This window comes from Typopeltis vanoorti, chromosome 14 (assembly GCF_054136105.1).
Source record: "Typopeltis vanoorti isolate ZY-2024b chromosome 14, IOZ_Tvanoo_1.0, whole genome shotgun sequence".
In the NCBI taxonomy this organism is placed as follows: domain Eukaryota; kingdom Metazoa; phylum Arthropoda; class Arachnida; order Uropygi; family Thelyphonidae; genus Typopeltis; species Typopeltis vanoorti.
Window position 1 is genome coordinate 46,778,881 of NC_143562.1, and position 19,247 is coordinate 46,798,127.

Genomic DNA, 19,247 nt, shown 5'->3' on the forward strand with positions numbered 1-19,247 from the left:
CTTTTGTCAAAAGAGACCAGATAAAGGTTCCTCACATTACAGATGGGAATCAAACCCAGGTCTTTCTAACCAAAGGGCTTTGTCTATACCGACTGAGCCATGGAGGTGCTCATGTAGTGATAAAACTCAAATTGTATAGGAGGTTAGCAAGGGGATAAGGATTAGATTTTTTTGCTTGGAGACTTGCGAATGACTGGAATTGGTTGCAGAAGAATTATCTGATATTCTGGTATATAGATGGTGGGTGAAAGATCACTGCCGACAGTGACATCTCCTCCAGCCCATTCTTTGGAATCAGAAAAAGAAACCCAGTTTGAGGTATGAATGTTGATGTGCTGAAGGAAGGTGGTCTAATATTTGGGTATTTAGATATTAACCACGCTACCGGCCAGGACGTATATATATGTCCACATTTCCATGGATGCGAAGTGCATATTAAAATTGTAATACCATTGATATTACATTGAAATCTATGATGGAGACAAAGCTTTTGAGGATGCGTATTTGATCTTCAGTGGCTGGTAAGGTGGTTCTTGAACAAAAGATACGAGTTAGGGGAAAGGGGCAGGGGTTTGGAGACAGTTCATCTCAAAACATGACTTTTTTTTAATTTTTTTTTTTTTTTACTCCCACCCACGAAAGGTTATAAGCTTATAGTACTTATAGTATATTAGTACCATAGGTGAGATAAGGATTTTTTAATATTTTTTAAAATTTATTTCTTACCCGGTTCAGAAACCCTGCTCTAAAGATTAAACATGGATTTCTTTTGAAGCCACTTCAGGCTTCCAGTAAGCAGGTCATTGGCCTCACATTAGGCAGTGAAATTCATCTACCTTCAGAGACAGTCACATACATCCATGTTCATTGCAGGATTTGAATGCACAGGCTGTTGGATGGTGAGCAATTAACAACTGAACCACAAGCAGTCAGGCTTGGCATGACTGCTAAATGACAAACTTCTGAATTTTTTATGTGAATACCACCATGAATGGTTGCAGATCTCATGCATCATTTAGCACTGTGGTTGGGATAATGGGCCGATTATCTGGTTTTTCCTGCTTTAGATACCTGTTTTTCATATTGCAAGAAAGAAAAACCAACCAGAAGAATACACACAATTAAAGACACAATATTGGCTTTATAGATTAGTTGCTTCAGCCGTATTTCCAAACAACTATCCCCTGCTCAACAGACCAAACAAGCCACTTCCTACCTCTAGTAGGTTGGATGGTGGTTATACATTAGCTGAATATCATCTGTACGTAAGCAAAGAGTTTCACAGCCATCCATGCTGTAGTGAGATACAAACATACTTAGCATGGATGTTGATGGGGGATGTAGGTTTCCAAATCACTTGGTTGTCTGCCTCTCCCATCCATCTCACTCCTGCAATTTGTTCCAGTTCATCCCTCCACCTTTGCTCCATTGTCGCTTACCAAATCTCAAAACTTTACACTTTGCAACAATGAATTGACAGTTCCATCTACCTGCCCATTCATGCAATCTATTCATGTCCTCCTGTAAGGCTCTCTACAGCAGCATATCACTAGTTAAACCCATCCCAATATTATTAACTTACAAATTGAATAACAATGGTCAAAACTGATCCTTTAACAAACCCATGCTTATAACCACAGAGAATATCTATTATCAACCCATTTCTGTATCATGCTTCTGATCAATCTCTTCAGTACCTTCACCACAACTCCAAATATACAGACTGGCCTATAATTTGAAGCTACAGCCCTATCACCACCTTTATGCAGTGGAACAATTTTACTCTCCTTCCACTCCTTTGGAACCTGTTCTGTTGCAAGACTTATTAAACAGGCATACAAATGCTGCTGCATTCCCTAGAACATTCCCTTGAGATGCGTGGTGATATGTCATCAAATCCTATTGCCTTACTGACATCAAGTTTATTTATTTCCTCAAATACCTCCTCCTCACTCACAATTAAGCAATCCTCTACACTTAAGTTCCTCATGATTCCACCCTGATCAGGATGAAACATCCTTATAAATTGATCACTGAATATCTCAGCAATGTCTTCTGCAGCATTCATCATTCTACCACTTTCATCACATTAAGTGATCATCTTACCATGATTATTCTTCCTTCTACTTGCCACATATCTTAAAAAAGTCTGTAGGGTTTTTACTTTATCTGATTTACCAATTTCTGCTCATACTGCATTTTTGTTTTCCTTACTAACTGAGTCACTCTCCTCACTTATTCTTTACACTCTTCTTGTAACTGATTATTAGCATTATTCATTGTGTACCGTCTCCAAAGTACCTTCTTCTTCCAGATTTCATGCTTAAGCCGCTCATTCATCATTTTAAACCTACCTTATTCAGCCTTTTGGCCTTTGAAATACATTCACACATTGATGCTGTTATCTATCTCTTTGTCAGCTCTCAAGCAACATTTATTTCCTCACAGCTCAACTCCTCATTCCATGCTATAGCTCTTAGCTGCCTCCTAAGCTTGTCATAATCACTAGCCTTATAATTCCACTTATATCCTTTCTTAACAGAAATCTGCATATGGCTAGCAACAACCCAGGTGGTCACTTCATGATTACTCTCACCAACAGGAGGAAAGTGTGAAACTATTGTAATATTGTACCCATGTTTCATTTACCATAACAGTTTGTAATAGCATTATTGTCTCTTTAGTTATACAGCTGTAAAAAATTGAATTGAGATATTTACATGCTTCCATTTATGAACTATATGTAGACTCACCCAACACAAACTTTTTGATATTTTAACTTATTACATAAGATGATATACACAGAGCCAAAGCTAATATCTGACACTTTGGCAGAGCAATTAACAGTAATGTCTGTTTTCTCATATGTGAGCATTAACTTGAACTATTATTTGCTGTTGTAAAAATTGTTGGATGGTCTGAGTGGTCTTTTCAACCAAACTGGTCAGTAACACTGCCTGTCTGGTGGGCTGTATGGACAACATACTAGTGTTTTTCAACTAACACGTTCCAAGTTTGAATCTTGTTATAGGCATGGACAGCCTGGATGTTTTCTGAATGTCTTTTTAGCTGGGGGATAAATTTCATTGTCTAGTGGGATACTGCTGCTCTGCTTATTGGATGCTGAAGTGGCTTGGAAAAAAGTTTGATGCTTTGTCTTAAAGCAAGGTTTCAAGATTATGTAAAATAATAAATAAATAATATTAAAAAAAATAAAACATTAGCTGACTTGGTAATAACTTGCAATTGGTTTATAATCTTTTGTGGGTGAGTAATCTTGAATAATTTGACCACTTTCATTTGCAACATTCTAATGACAGTACATAGTTCACTAACAGTGTAATTGGAAGGTGCTGATATATGCATTCCTTGATTGTGTGAGAAACAACAAATACCAGAAACTGGTAATCAGAAGACTGATTTAATTACACAATGAGTGTGATGACCTTGAGTCTATTCTGATATGCTATATTATCCTTAAATACAAATTTCTCTTAATTCCTTCTTTATTATTATTATTATTTTCCTAACTATGGAGTCACAAGACTCATCATGGGCGGTCAACACTAGATAACACAGTCTACCATACCACTCCTTAAAATCATCTACAGTCTTCACATTCACTACCCTCTCAGGCAATGCATTCCATGCTCTTACTACTCTCCATGCCCAAAATTTCTTCTTACCCTTTTACTCACCACTTCTTTTGCAACTTCCAGAGATGCCCCCTTGTCCTTGCTCCTTCCCTCTCATTCCACTATATGAAAAATCTCCTGTGTTAATACAATAATAACAACCCTTCAACAGCTTAAATGTCTCGACAATATTCCCCCTTTGCCTTCTATCCAGCAAATGATGCAGTTCACATACTCTCAGTCTATCCCCATAATCAACGTTGTACAGTCCTGATATAATTTTTGTTATCAGTCTCTGCACCACCCTCTCCAAGGTCACTTCATCCCTTTCAAATCCTCCAGATCTGAGCACAGAAATCCTGATGTGGTCTGATCAAAGCTTTGATCAGACCACATCAGCACCCTTTTTCTCTCTCAGTCAGTGTTCTCCTCAACATTGCTGCAATTCTCCGAGATGTCTTCACAACCTTTGCAATATGTTCTCAGAACTTAAAATCTTTACTCAAAATCACCCTAGTATCCTTTGCTTCTTCTACTTCTTCCAGTATAACTCCACTAAGTGAGTATGAGGCATCCCATCTCTGGATCCCAAATTTTAAAACCTTACATTTAGTTGCATTAAACTGATTTACCCAGCTTTCCAGCTTAATCAAATCCTCTTGAAGAGCCAGAACATCAGCACTATTAATAATAACCCTCCCAAGCTTCACATCATCTGCAAACAACTGAACATCTCCCTATAGTCCTGTAACAATATCATTGACAGAAAGATTGAACAGCAATGGTCCCAGGACTGAATTCTGTGGAACTCCACTTGTAACTTTCCTATTCGCTGATACTGCTTCCCAATATACATTTCTTGGATATCTATCAGAGAGCCACTCACCAATCCACTAGCCTGATATCCACACCCATATGAAGCAATTTATCAGTAACTGAAATCTTTTGCAAGGTCATGAGAAATCATTCCTAATTAGTAAACATTCTTAGAAATCATTCCTAATTAGTAAATCATTCTTAGAAATCATTCCTTCTGTGACAAGGCAAAGATTTTGTCTTAGTTCATACATAATACATAATATTTTGAGTATACTTTTAATATCATAGTCAAAAGAATGACTCTGCCTTTGGTTGGAAAGATGTGAATCCCATATAGGATTTGGGATTCACACGTTGGCATGTCCTCCCCGCCCTCCACTTTCCTACAAATTTTGGACTTTCTGCAAAATCAGCTACAGTGCATATGTTGAAAGACCTGGTTTATATTGGTAATATTATTTGATTGTAATAGACTATTAAATTTAATATGCTACTGAAAATGGGATGGAATATAGTGTTGTATTTGTTCTTTGTGATTAGCCTCAGTGGCATAGCTAGAAGCAATGATATGTATTGGGAAATCTGGGTTTGAATCATCTCAAAGATATGTTTTTTTCTATCCTTTTTTAAGATGAGTTAGTTGGATTTAGTTTAGAAAGCCGAATGTAGAAGCTATGAAAGTTTTGTAAGGTAATCCTTTCCTTCATGCTTACACAGTGATCAGAATACATCATTAAAATTATGGAAGCAGCTACCATGTTGGAGTAAAACTTTAGGTTAATATAAACCAAAATAATCACTCGACATTTCAACCTTCACATTTAGGTCATCAACTGGAGTATACACATATATACAGAGAAACAAGCTGCACTACAATCTACATGGTACACTATGGTCAACCATTAAGACTATAGGCCTGACCTCTAGTGGAAAAAATCCCCTTAAAAACCTTACTACATCAAAGCTAGAGTTGTGTTATTATTATCTATTAGATTACAAAATTAAATTAAGGTAGAGAGCAACATGTTCACACAAAAAAGCTGAAAAATTGCTTAGTCCTGAAGTCAGGGTTTGCTGGAAAACTAAGTGGGCTGAATTGCTAGATGGTTGGCACACACATTCTGAATATTTTTACATAATTTCAAAGAGAACTGTTTCAAGAGTTTCATCATATTTCAAGAGAAATGTGAAAGCTTTACTGCAAGTTTAAGATGGTTTGACAGTTTTAAAAATTGAGCTGGACTGCATAACGTAAGAATAATTGGGGAATCTGCTAGTGCTGATAAAGATCCTGCAGCCAAATTTCCTGAAGAATTACAAAGGATAATTCAGGAGGCTGATTATGACCATTGTCACATATTCAGCGAACAAAACTGGTCTCTTTTGGAAGCGTATACCAATAAAAACTTTTCTAGCTAAAAGAGAAGCATCTCAACCAGGATACAAAGTATCTAAAGATCGTCTTTTATTAGGGGGTAATGCAGAAGGCGACTTTAAACTCAAGCCTATGTTAGTTTATTGAAAGTTTTTTAAGTAGGAGCCAGACCCAGAGGTGATACTAATGTTGAAGTAATGCAGAAGTCATATTTTCATATACAAGTAGCAAAAAGGTGTCTGACTTTATTATTAAAATACTCTGAATTAGAGAAAGTTATTGGAAGTTTTTTCACTTCGTTATACTATAAATTAAAGATAATAAGAAATTATATACTTGGTTTAAATCCTTTATCCAAGTTTAAGCAAACAAGTTTGCACCTTTAGTTTTATGACTTCTGCATTACTTCAGTCTTAGTATCACCTCTGGGTCTGGCTCCCACTGATGAGACCTCAATAAAGGTCAAAACCGGTCTGGGTAGTGACTCTTCCCATAATGCATAGCATTATACATGTCTGCAAGGAGATGTGCTTTGCATCTTGGGATACTAAGGCAAGTGATATGAAGTCTTAGCTTCTTTATAGGAGTTGCCCCAGTCCTGAAAATAGTTCAGGTGTAAACTTGTTTGTTTACACTTGGATAAAGGATTAAACAAAGTATACAATTTCTTGGTATCTTTAATTTATAGTTAGTTTATCGTGCACAAGATCTAACATTATTGAAGAAATCAACACAATTGGAAAAGAACTTGGATTTAATGAACTGGATAATGAAGATGTGAGAAACTTGCTAGATTCCCATTCACAACAGTTAAGTGAGAATGATCTCCTTCAACTAGAAGAACAAGGTACATATGAAGGAAAATGTAAGGAGTGCAAATAAGAAGATAATGTTATGACTAAGAAATTAACTGCAAAAGAACTTGAGATAGTTTTCAATCACATTGAGCATGCTAAGGAAATTTTGTTTGATGCTGATCCTGATATGGAACAAAGCTTCGAAGTCTGCCGAAATCTTGATAAAGCGATCACCAGCTATCGTAAATTGCATTACAAGATGAAGTAGTCGAGCACTATTCAAACATCTTCACTTATTTATTTATTTTTTTGTAAAAAAGTAGCTCAATCAAATGTTTAGACATTAAATAAAAATTTAAGCGACTGATTTTTATTAATTTTGATGATTTTATCCTCTAATATAGCTTATAAATTTTTTTTCAAATTCATGCTAACTGATGGTAGAATTATAATTATTCCTATTGTTTATTGTATTTGCTTAATGCGATTTTGTTTAGCGCACATTAATTGTTGGATTAATTAATCACATTAAGCAAGGTTTTCCTGTATTATCATGAAGAAATAAGGATAATTTCTTATTACAAATCCTCTGTATTCACTTTTGTACTAAATCAGCATGAATACACTCAAAAATGGCATAGTCAAGAGCAGTTTCTTATTTCTTTTGTCTTTACTCCATGTGAATTTGTGCACATCTTTATGTTAGAATGTGGTATTAGCAATGTCTTGTTCTTGCCCTGATAGGAATTCATCATGTATTTACCATTATTGTTTACTTTGCTCTTTTCTTCAAATTTTCCCAAAATGTTTCTGTACTGAGTTATCACAAACTAATGTTTTTTTAATTTCATTTTTTACAATTATTTTGCATATAGGACTTTTAGGTTGTGTGTGGTTTGTCATTTGGACTGTGTTCATATTTGAAAGGCCTGAAGAACATCCAAGAATTTCTAAAACAGAGCTATTATATATCCAAGAAAATCGTGATAGTAAATCCAAATGTAAAGTAAGTATTTAATTTTTTATCATGAATTTAATTCTATGTATGAAAAATTTATTGTATTTAAATGGTGTTGTTTAATTCAGAAACTAGATAATTGAGAGGAATGTGAAGAACTGACTGGGCTTCTGTCCTAACGTCCTATCCTCATATTCATATGGTGTGCCCTGTTATTAGGTATCCATCTGAATACTGAACGAATGAGCTGAGAATTTGGGACTAACCAGTGTCCCAAAGATGATTGAATAGTTTAGTTGTTGATCAGAAGTGCTCAAATATGGAAGCATGAAATAATGGAGGGTGCTAGAGTCACTGAAGAATGTAGAGGTAGAAAAAAAAAGTGTTTTTAAACGGTGCATAGTGTGACTTCTATCACAAATTGCGCTACATTTTTTTTCAGTAATACAAGTGATGATGCTTTTGGAGTTTAGTTGTTGTTGTTTATATTATGTTATTTTTTGGTTACCGAGAAGGCGAGGTCAGAGTCGGATGTATCTATGGTGGAAAAGAAGAAGATAAGTTTTCATATTTAGTTATTTAGTATAGTACCATACAAGAGTAGTTTGGCACTATAACAGTGCCAAGTGGGACAGCCGCTGCAACTTCTATGCCGCATTCCCATGGTTGGACTATTGCTTCCGGCTTTCCAACCCAAACATATGCAATGAGCTTATTACCAAAGTAATCCTCACCAGCATGAATACATACATTCCACACAGCACTCTGAACTGCCATTCCCTAACGAAACCCTGGTTCTCCAAAAGATGTGCCAAGGCTGTAGAGATGAAACACCAGACATACCACAACTGGCTGAAATCAAGAACCCCATCTTCCTTCAAAGTTTACACCAAAGCCCATAATAGATGCAAAAAAACAATCAACGCTTCCAAAACAGAGTTAGAAAGAACAAAAAGCAGGAAACTAGCAGCCTTTTCAAACGGCAGCCAAGCCTTTTGGTCTCTCACCAAAGCAATTGGCCGTAACTTCTGTCCAACATTATTCCCACCCTTATCACACCCCGATGGCTCTACTGCATCATCACCCACAGAAAAAGCCAGTCTTCTGGCCTCATATTTTGCTTCAAATGCATGCATAACTTACGATGATAAATGTCCCCCAACCATTCCAGACACCCAACATACAATGCCCCCTATATCCTTTTACCAGGATGAGATCAGAAAAAAACTGTCCAAATTAGACACAAAAAAAGTCTCCTGGTCCTGATGGCATTCCCCCAATTGTTCTGAAAGTTTGTGCTCCAGAACTGACCCCTATCCTATGTCACTATATATACTCTCCTACTCCACTAGAATCTATCTCACAAACTGGAAATTGTCCTATATTCAGCCCATTCCCAAGACGGGTGACAAGTCACTGCCATCCAATTACCGCCCTATCTCGCTTACCTCAGTCCTGTCAAAGGTAATGGAAAAAACCATCAATTCCCAACTCCTTCACTATCTTGAAGACACTCACCAAATAAATGACCACCAGTATGGATTCCACCACTGCCAATCAACAGGAGATCTATTCACATATGTCACCCATCTCTGGACAAATGCAATGGAGAGGTTTGGTGAAATCTCAAGTGGTTGCACTAGATATCTCCAAAGCCTTCGGCCTGACTCAGGACCTCTGTAGGTGGATTGCCAGTTTTTTGTCTGGATGCACCCTGTGTGTAATGGTGGATGGCTCCCTAACCTCTCATCACCCAATTCATGCTGGGGTCCCACAAGGTTCTGTCCTCTCACCAACCCGCTTCCTGCTATATATCAATGACCTCCTGCAATTGACCTCCAACCCAATACACAGTTTTGCAGATGACAGCACACTACACTCCTTGCTTGCATTTGATAAGCCGTACCCTCACAACTCATCTCAACCTACAGAACATCAACCACCACCCTCAACTCTGATCTCAAAGCCATCCTACAATGGGGTTCGGATAACCTCATAAATTTCAACGCCATTAAAACCCAGTTCTGTACTATTTCCCATAAAAAAGAACCATTTTTTCCCAGTATCCTTTTTGATGGTACCCAAATTTCCATACAGTTTGAGATCTCACTCCTTGGAATCATACTCACATCAAACCTCTCCTGGCACAAACATATCTCAAACATTGCATCCTCAGCCTCAAAAAAACTAGGATTTCTCTTTCGCTCAAGACATTACTTCACCCCCGAACAGCTATTAACATTATACAAGTCACAAATCTGCCTAACTATTGAATAGTGCTCTCACATATGGGAGTGGGGCCCCCCAAAAGCTCTCTCAAAATGCTCGATTCAATACAGAAGAGAGCAATTAGACTTATCAATGATCCATCCCTTAGCAACTCTTCTCCCCCCCCACCCACCCACTTTCACACAGACGAATGGTCTCTGCAGTATGGAGTATATTCTACAAATATTTCCATGGGAAATGCTCATCTGAAATAACATCAATAATTCCTCCGCTCAGTACTAAACTCATTGGAACACGTGCAGCTGCTGCACAACATCCCTTCACAGTACACCAAGAAACAAACGGAACAAATTTCTTTTCCTCTTCTTTTATCCCTGCAACTGCAGCACTGTGGAACAGTCTCCCACCTGCTGTGCTTCCCAAGGAATACAATTTAAAGTCATTCAAATCAAATGTAAACAAATTCCTCCTTTCCCAACCCGCTACCCATACACAGTACTAATGTACTATAGGTTGACCAACCAACCTCCTGTGTATGGACCCAACATTAAAAAAAAAAAAAAATTATCTTACAGTAGAGCGTATAACATAGTTTAATAGTATTTAGCATTTAGTTGTAGTAGTTCCTCGGCACTATTTGAATGATGGCGACAGCTTTAGCTCCAATTACAAATGGCGTGTCACCAAGTTCTCCCTCATTTAAGGACTATTTTGCATAACATAATACAGGATTTTGTGGCATGTGGTCCTTGTAGTATATATGCATTCCAGCAGTTGGATATGTGACCGGTGAGAGAAGGGAGGAAGAGCTTAGTGAGTTAGATATTACAATAACCGTCATTGCATTTGGGGGGTGGGAGAATTTCAACCTAGAGAGATTGAATAGTGTGATAGAGGGTGAGAAGGATGGGCAGAATATGGATGAAAAAATGAGAGTGGGAATTGTGGAAGGCTTGAATGATTGTGAAGTTTTCAGAGATTGTCTTGATTAGGAGGATGAATGGTGAGCAAGAGTGGCTAATTTGCAGAGAGAGAGAGAGAGAGAGAGATGAGCTGAAAGAAGAAGTGGAATGTGTTGGAAATGAGACGAGAATCAAGCGAATCAGAGTGGGAGTGAATGAATGGTGAGCAAGAGTGGCTAACTTGCAGAGAGAGAGAGAGAGAGATGAGCTGAAAGAAGAGGTGGAATGTGTTGGGAATGAGATGAGAATCAGACGAATCAGAGTAGGAGTGAGAGAGAGTTATGGGAATGATAGAAGAGGAGAGAATAGAAACAGTAGAAGAGAGAGTTATGAGAATGATAGAAGAGGAGAGAATGTAACAGTCAGAGAGAGGGGGAATGAGAACAATGCGAGGGAGTGCTGAACCAGGGATGGAGTGATCCCAGGACAGCAGGTAAGTAGAGGAACACAGAGAGAAAGGGTTAGAGGAGAGAGAGTGAGGGATGCAGGTGAGCAATCAAGGAATAGAGTGGTAAGAGGTATGATTTATGGAGACTCGATCTGTGATGTGCAAGATAGGATGCCAGAGTGTTCACCTGGAGGAACGATAAAGTGTAGCTATGACAGTTAAGTGGGGTGAAAGCATGGATGAGATGATTGTGATGGTGGACATGAATGACTTGTGAGGCAGTGTAAATCAGGTGGTGAGAGATCTACGATTCATGCTTGAGGTTGTACAAAAGAAAACAGAGAGGAAAGATAGTGTATGTTACCCAGGTATGATAATGACAAGCTAGCAGAAGAGCAGTAATAATGAATATCATAATAGCCAGAATATGTCAGAAGAGAAGATTGGAATATGCAGATGCTTGGAGGGCATTTGAGGACAGAAAGGAGCTGTATGCGAGAGACGCTTACATTTGAATGAGAAAGGACTTAGGCATCTGGAGAGATTGCTATTTTCTGAAAGAGTCAGTGTGTCAATGCAGAGAAACTAGAATTCCCAGGGTGGATGGTAGCAGAGGCTCTTGTGGGAATATATGAAAGGGAAGATGGGAAAAATAGCATCACGTGAATGAAGAGCATCAAACTCACACTGTCGTTAGGCCACACTTGTGTCCTGTTGATGCATGTGGGCCATCCATGTTCATTATTTTAACCAAATTTTCTTCATATAGCCTATTTGCCTGGACCAAAGAATTATCTTGTAGTTCAGGCATGTTAAAAGTAGGATGGGATGAATTCTAAAACTACATTCTTATCGGCACAGTTGATAGCATCTCTGCTTTCAGCCTACAATCTGTGTGTAACCACCTCTTTTCTTATTGGAGATCTGGCATGTCTTGAAAAATTATCATGTCTGTAGGGATATTTAGAACAGCTGCTTTGATCCTGACTGGGATCTTGTCTACCATTAGGCAGAAATCCTCGAGATACTTTTAAGTAGCCAAGCTTAAAGTGCTTAAAGCATACTAAAGCACATTGCAAGAAACTTTATAAGCATATTTTTTTAGTATATCTTGGTAGATAGGATAAATATCCTTGAACTTGTCTCACAAGTTTGGTTTCACTTCTCATAAGCTAACACAGAGTATTTGTTTTCAGAGGAGGTTACATGTTGGGGACAGCCTAGATATGTTGGTGAGATACTATGTGTGATATTTTCTTTTTTTTTTTTATAATATTATTATTATTAACAAAGCTAATAATTGTAAGTAAATGCAGTCTTAAAACTTTTTTTTTTTTTAAATTAAAAGACAAATCATTCTTTCTTACTTAAATTGCAGTGGTTATCTCAGAGTGCAAAGTGGGATAGAATATGATGTCTTACTTTGGATTGGATTGTTCATCTAGCTGACAAAATTAAGAACTGGAAAAACAGTGGTTTATATGTTAGCTAGAAAGAAATTTCAGAAAGAGGTTTAGAGAAATTAGGCATTAACAGAGGTGGGGAGGTGAATAAGTAAGGTGTACGTAATGACAAGAAGTTAAGCTCTAGTGAGTGCAGGATTTGACATAGTAGTGTTGTCAGGTTTGTGAATAATGAAAGAAATCTTTTCATTTATTCTTGGGTCTGATGAGACTACAGAGTGGAAGGATGTACTCTTCTTACTAATTCTCCTTCACTCCCCTTTATTCTAGACTAGCCTCTTACTGTCTATCCTCTCTTTCTCTCTCATTTCTATCTGCCCTTTCCTCTAAACCTGTCTGAAATTTCTTTCCATTTAATGTATAATTTATCTTTTTCTCAAGTCCTTTATTTCATCTACCAGCAACATGAACTACGTATTCGAGGTAATACCTCATTCTCCTTTTATCCTCTTTTAACCGTAGTTTCATTCAATGATTAGACTTGCTGATTTCTGATACAGTTGATTCTCACTTATAGCAACATAGGGACTACAGGAATAATTTACTATAGTGAATTTCTTTTAGGAAAGCATTGTACCTATGGCTTTGGTCAGGACTGTTTGGTAGTTTGTTATAGCAGTGTTTGCTATAGGGAGAGTCACTGTAGTAGCCACTACTAACTTTTAAATAATATATTCAGAGCATATTGGCTCATTTAAATGTCTTTCATTTACCATTCTTACTTAAATGATTAATTTATCAATTGTTAATGTTTATTAACAGACATCTCAGGTGCCTTGGAGAGCAATATTTACTTCAGTCCCTATGTGGGCATTAATTTTGACTCATTTTGGACAGAATTGGGGATTTTACACTCTACTTACCGAGCTACCAACCTTTCTTAGTGCTATATTACACTTTGAAATTCAAAAGGTATGTTATGCATTATGTACTTTGAGTTTTTAGTTTTCATTATTAAACTGCATATATAAACTTAAAGCTTCAGGTTCCAGGATTGTATTATTATGATGTTCACATAGGTGCAATTCAAATTCTTATAGAACTTTGGGTCATGATTATACATTTTTTGTTGAATTTGGGTTTAAGTGAAAGTTACACATTAGACATTTTTATATTATCATCATCATTAACATCGTGGAGTTGGGACTGAGGCTGTATAGTAAATGGTCAGTGTATTTAACATGCTCACATTGGGGTTATTTATTTACGCATATAACTTTGTGAAACTGGCAAGTGAAATGTACAATCACAATATCCAGAAACAAATGATGAAAATCTTAACATGTAAAAGTTCGTTACATAAAAGGCACAAACTACTTTCCAAGTCTTCCTTTTTAAAAAAAAAACAAAACAAAAGTAATTACAACTACAGATCATTGTCCATTTGGAAAGCCAATCCAAGGCCTCATCCGTCACCTTGTGGATGTCCTGTAGGCCACCACCGTGAAATTGGCGCCTTGGGCAGTCGTACACAATATGAGTAATCATCTGAGCCATGGGAGAACAATCACAATAAGGGTGGTCTAACAGCCCCCATTTATGTAGTAGGTAGCCACATCTGCCCTGGTTAGTTCTGATCCTGTTGATTGATGACCAAATCTTCCTAGGAAGAGCAAAACCAGGCTGCAGAGCACAGGGATCTTCTACCAGGAAACCGTTTGTTGGGAGATTGTTGGACCAGTATTTTCTCCACATGTCTGGTGTTGATGGCAGGGCAGCTGAAGAGAGTTCGTCCATGGACCAGAGAGGCTTTCTAGATTTTAGGCGATGACCAGGTAGACTTATGAGAGTCTGGTACAGGGCAGGAGCAGGTTGCTCATTGCTTTATTAAATTCTTTAATCAAGGCTTGTCTTCTCCGTATGTTTGGTGGAGCAATGTTAGATAGGACGGGCAGCCAGGAGAGAGTGTGCTTCTCACTGTCCCACTAATTGTGCACATGGTAGAGTTTAGCTGGGCGTCTATAATGTTAGTGTGCACTTCTTTCCCAGACAGAGGCACAATATTCTGCTGCAGAGAATGCAAGGGCTAGTACAGGTGACCTTAGGACTTCTGCACCACAACCCCAGGTTGTTCCAGCAAGCCTTGAAATGATATTGTTTCTCGTTTTAATTTTGTTGGATAGATGATGTGTCTTTTATAGGTTAGGCTTCTGTCCAGGTTCACTCCAAGGTGTTGTACCATTTTTCCACAGAAAGAAAGGTTGAGGTACGATTCGCCTCAGCATTGTTCAGGTGAAATACTGTGGACACAGTTTTTGTTGGATTTGGCTTCAAGTACCACTGTTTGAAGTACTCTTCTAGGATGCTCAGGTCTGTGTTCAAGGTTGATTCCAGGTTGGCAAAGGAGGTAGATTGATGTAGGATCGCTAGGCCATCAGCGTACATATACTTCCTTGAGCTGGTAAGTGGTAAGTCTTACACGTAGATGTTAAAAAGTAAAGGGGATAACACAGAGCCCTGTGGGAGACCGTTGTGAAGTAATCTGGGCCTGCTCTTTTTTCCGCCAATATGGACCCGGATCTTTCTGTTGGAGAGAATGGATTCAAAAAGTTTTAGGAGAAGGCCCCTGATCCAGACTACGATCGGGATGATCATAGCTTTCTCACTGTGACCCTAACCAATGCGAGGCGAGTGGAATTACCAGCAATTTCATTCCTGCATGTCATTGGACGTGCCACTTTTTATGATGGTTTCTTTGATTCTAACTAATCCTGCATAGTTGGGGAGAGGGAGGGGAAAGGATTGTTCTTTTCAGAATATATTAAAAAACAGTATGATGGTGGTCTGAAAAGTTCTCAGCCTCGACCATAGATGGCAGCACTATCAGGAAGATTTTTTTTTTAAGTTGGTACATCTGTCATAAGTATCCAGGTCAAATTGCAAGTAATTCTATGAAGTAGTTTTTTATACAGCTGTCTGAAGCAAAAGTGTTGTCTGTGTTCCTTGAAATGGATAAAATTGAGTATGGTGTGGTTATAAAATTCTTTGTGAAAGAAGGTTTAACACCAAAAGAGATTCATTCGAAGTTCATAAAAGTTTATGGGCACTCTTCTCCTTCGTTTTCGACAATTAAGAAATGGGCTGCCGAGTTTAAATGTAGCCATACCAGCCTTGAAGATAATCCACGTGAAGGACGTCCAAAAAGTGTAACTACACCACCAGAAATTGTTGATCAAGTGTAAGATATGGTATTGGATGACTGGCGAATCAAAGTGCGTGAAATTGCTGAGACTATAGGCATTTCAAAAGAATGTGTAGGATATAATTTGCATGAAGAATTGGAAATGAAAAAGCTTTGCGCAAGATGGGTGGTGTGCTTGCTCACAGCAGATCAAAATGCACTCGCATGAAAATCTCTGAACAGTGCTTGGAGCGTTTTAACAAGAATAAAACTGATTTTGTGAGTTGATTTATTACTATTGATGAAACTTGGATTCACCATTTCACACCAGAATCCAAACAGCAGTCAAAACAGTGGAAAGAAGCCAGTTGTTCAGCTCCAAAGAAGACAAATAATTAGAAGAAACACACGTATAAACCACAGTGAAAATTATTTAATTGTAAATATTTCATCCTAAGTATCTTAGGACATCATCAGTACAGTATTTAAACAAAAATTAGGAATAATATACAGTTAGGGCGCATGATTACAATAGAAGCTCATGAAAACGTGCATAACGTGCTAAAGTAGTACAAAAAAAAAAAAAACGTTAATTATTTAACACAGTTTTGTATGATAATTTCCCATACTTGAGGAATAGTAAGAACATCGTTGCGGTTTAGGTTTGGTCTGTGTAGTAGGGCTTCAGAACTTTCTTCGTATAAATGTTCATGTTTAAATATAGATCTATGTAAAAGTTTAGCCTTTTCCCAATGGATCCTATGGTTTGGATTTTCAATTCCGTGTTGAGAGAGGCCAGATTTCTGCGGTTTGTACTACTTTAGCACGTTATGCACGTTTTCATGAGATTCTATTGTAATCATGCGCCCTAACTGTATGTTATTCCTAATTTTTGTTTAAATACTGTACTGATGATGTCCTAAGATACTTAGGATGAAATATTTACAATTAAATAATTTTCACTGTGGTTTATACGTGTCTTTCTTCCAATTATGAACGCACGACAGGTTTCGTTATTTAAAAAAGAAGACAAAGTCTCTTCCATCAGCAGGAAAGGTCATGGCATCGATGTTTTGGGATGCTAAAGGCTTTTGTTTATTAATTATCTTGAAAAGGGTAAAACAATAACTGGGGAATTTCCGATCTTTTAACCAGACTAGATGAAAAAATTTGTGAGAAAAGACCCGGTTTGCAGAAGAAAAAAATCATCTTTCATCAGGACAATGCACCTGCCCACAAAGGTATTTTGGCAATGGGAAAATTAAGGGATCTGCACTATGAATTGTTGGAACATCCACCCAATCCCCAGATTTGACTCCCTCTGATTTCTATCTCTTCCCAAAACTAAAACTCTTTCCTTCGAATCAAGAGGTGATTGCAGCTGTAGAGCGGTATTTTGCAGATCTTACTGAGAACCACTACAGAGACTGGATAATGGTGCAGGTGTATCACTGGAATAAATGTATTAGTCTTAAGGGAGATTATGTTGAAAAATAAAAATAATTTTGAGATTATAAATTTCTTTCTTCGTTGTTAGGTCGAGAACTTTTCAGACCACTCTCGTATTTGGGTCTTGGTAGTAGCCCTTCTCATATTGCATAACAATATTAACATCAGAAAGGAAGTATGTTTTGCATTATGGGATACTAAGGCAATGTGAAGCTATTAGCCTCGATATAGTAGTAACTTAGTCATGAAGGTACTTTCACATGTTTTGTTTGCTTATACTTGGAGATAGGATTAAATGAGCAAGTTTGACTTAATTTCTAACCATGTTAAAAAATAAAAAAAAAACTTTAACTATCTCTGATCCAGAATATTTTAATAAGGTGATATGCCTTTTTACTACTTGTATATAGAAAATATTTCAGCATTAATTCAAGCACGGTATCTCTTCTGTTTTGCATTATGGGATACTAAGGCAGTGTGAAGCTATTAGCCTCTATATAGTAGTAACTTAGTCATGAAGGTACTTCACATGCTTTGTTTACGTATACTTGGTTAAATGAGCAAGTTTGACTTAATTTATAACCATGTTTAAAAAAAACAAAAAAAACTTTAACTATCTCTGATCCAGAGTGTTTTAATAATAAGGTGATATACCTTTTTACTACTTCTTTATAGAAAATATTTCAGCACTAATTCAAGCATGGTATCTCTTCTGGGTCTGGCTCCCACTGATGTGGAAGCTTGCTAAGAACATTATTCTGTTTTTTGTGATTCTTGTTTCCACGATTGCCTAAACTCCTTATTGTTTCCTTCCCACTCTTCTGGCACATCTCCCTGGGACATAGTAAGTTTACTATTTTTTTGTTTTCCTGTGGTTGGGAGGTCACAGATTGGGTGCCTCATGGGTTCTTGGCAGCCCTCCAGCTATTGCTTTGGCATGTCCACGAGGTTGCATGGCTTTGCACATTGACTTTGATGTCTCCTGGCTGGCTTTACTTATGGAGAGGTGTGTGTGTGTTGGGGAGGGGGACCTAATTTTCCTAGTAGTTTTTGTTTCACCTCCTTTAATTTTGCTAAAGATCTGGTTCAGTCTTCAGATGTGATTTCTCTTTGCAGACACTTTTAGTCTGGAATCTTTTCTTTTCTTGTTGGCACTAAATAGATGGTGTAGAATTACTCTGCAGGTATTAAAATTTTCTTTTCAGGATTTTTCTTGCTGGCACTAATTTCCAATTCAGTGCAGGATTGTTTGCAGACACTTCTAAAGTGTTTGCAAAATTTCAATTTCATCTTTCTTCTTTCAGTTTCCTCTAGTGCTGGTAGTAGACACACTAAGTCACTACAGGATTCCAAGGTTATTAAATAATTATTTATTTCTTATCCAAATGCAGAGTATATTTAAAGATTGTCCCTGTTCTGCTTAGAGTGAGGACCTTTGGAATCAGGACTCCGAGATCAGAAGAGCTGAGACAAGTAACAAAAGTATTAAAAGAAATAATTGGAGCTATCCATCCATCATGTAGAAGGAGCTGTTAAACTGGTTTTCTGTATGTTCTTTGATTTTCCCTGTGATTGTGCCTTCCTATTTTTATTTGTATAGGTGGTTCTTCCAAGTTCATGTCTTCAGCAGAATATGAGACATTGTCATCCTGAGATCTGTATTCTTCTCTGGTTTTGCATTTCTTTGTATTCTTCTTCTTCCGTGATTTAATCTTTTTCTGTTTCTCTTTGATTTTCTTGGATATAACTTCCTTCTACTTAAGAGTGTCTAGTCTGTATTTTGGGTTGACTTTCAACCTTTTTTTAACTTTTTCTGTTTCTCTTTGATTTTCTTGGATATAACCTCCCCCCCCCCCTCCCCAACTCAGAACATTCCACAATCTTCAGAAAGGTGAAGAAGATCAAGAAATTTCAAACTGCACAGCCTTACTTATACCATGCCCACTACATCATAGCTGTATTGAAGACCTACAGTTAGATAAGATTGGAGAAATACTAGATTGAGAAGAATAGGATACTATTACCTTAAACAGAGTCTAGTTAGCTGACAA

General features: G+C 37.4%; 1 protein-coding gene across 2 annotated transcripts in view; it reads left to right on the top strand.

Moving 5' to 3' along the window:
- Positions 1-19,247, top strand: part of LOC150099425 (putative inorganic phosphate cotransporter) — a 221,626-nt gene that overhangs the window by 114,745 nt on the left and 87,634 nt on the right. For both annotated transcript variants that reach the window (XM_090403717.1, XM_090403716.1), the window contains exons 5-6: positions 7,502-7,632; positions 13,389-13,538. In XM_090403717.1, coding sequence (XP_090259843.1) covers positions 7,502-7,632; positions 13,389-13,538 — 281 coding nt within the window. The remainder of the gene's footprint in view (positions 1-7,501; positions 7,633-13,388; positions 13,539-19,247) is intronic.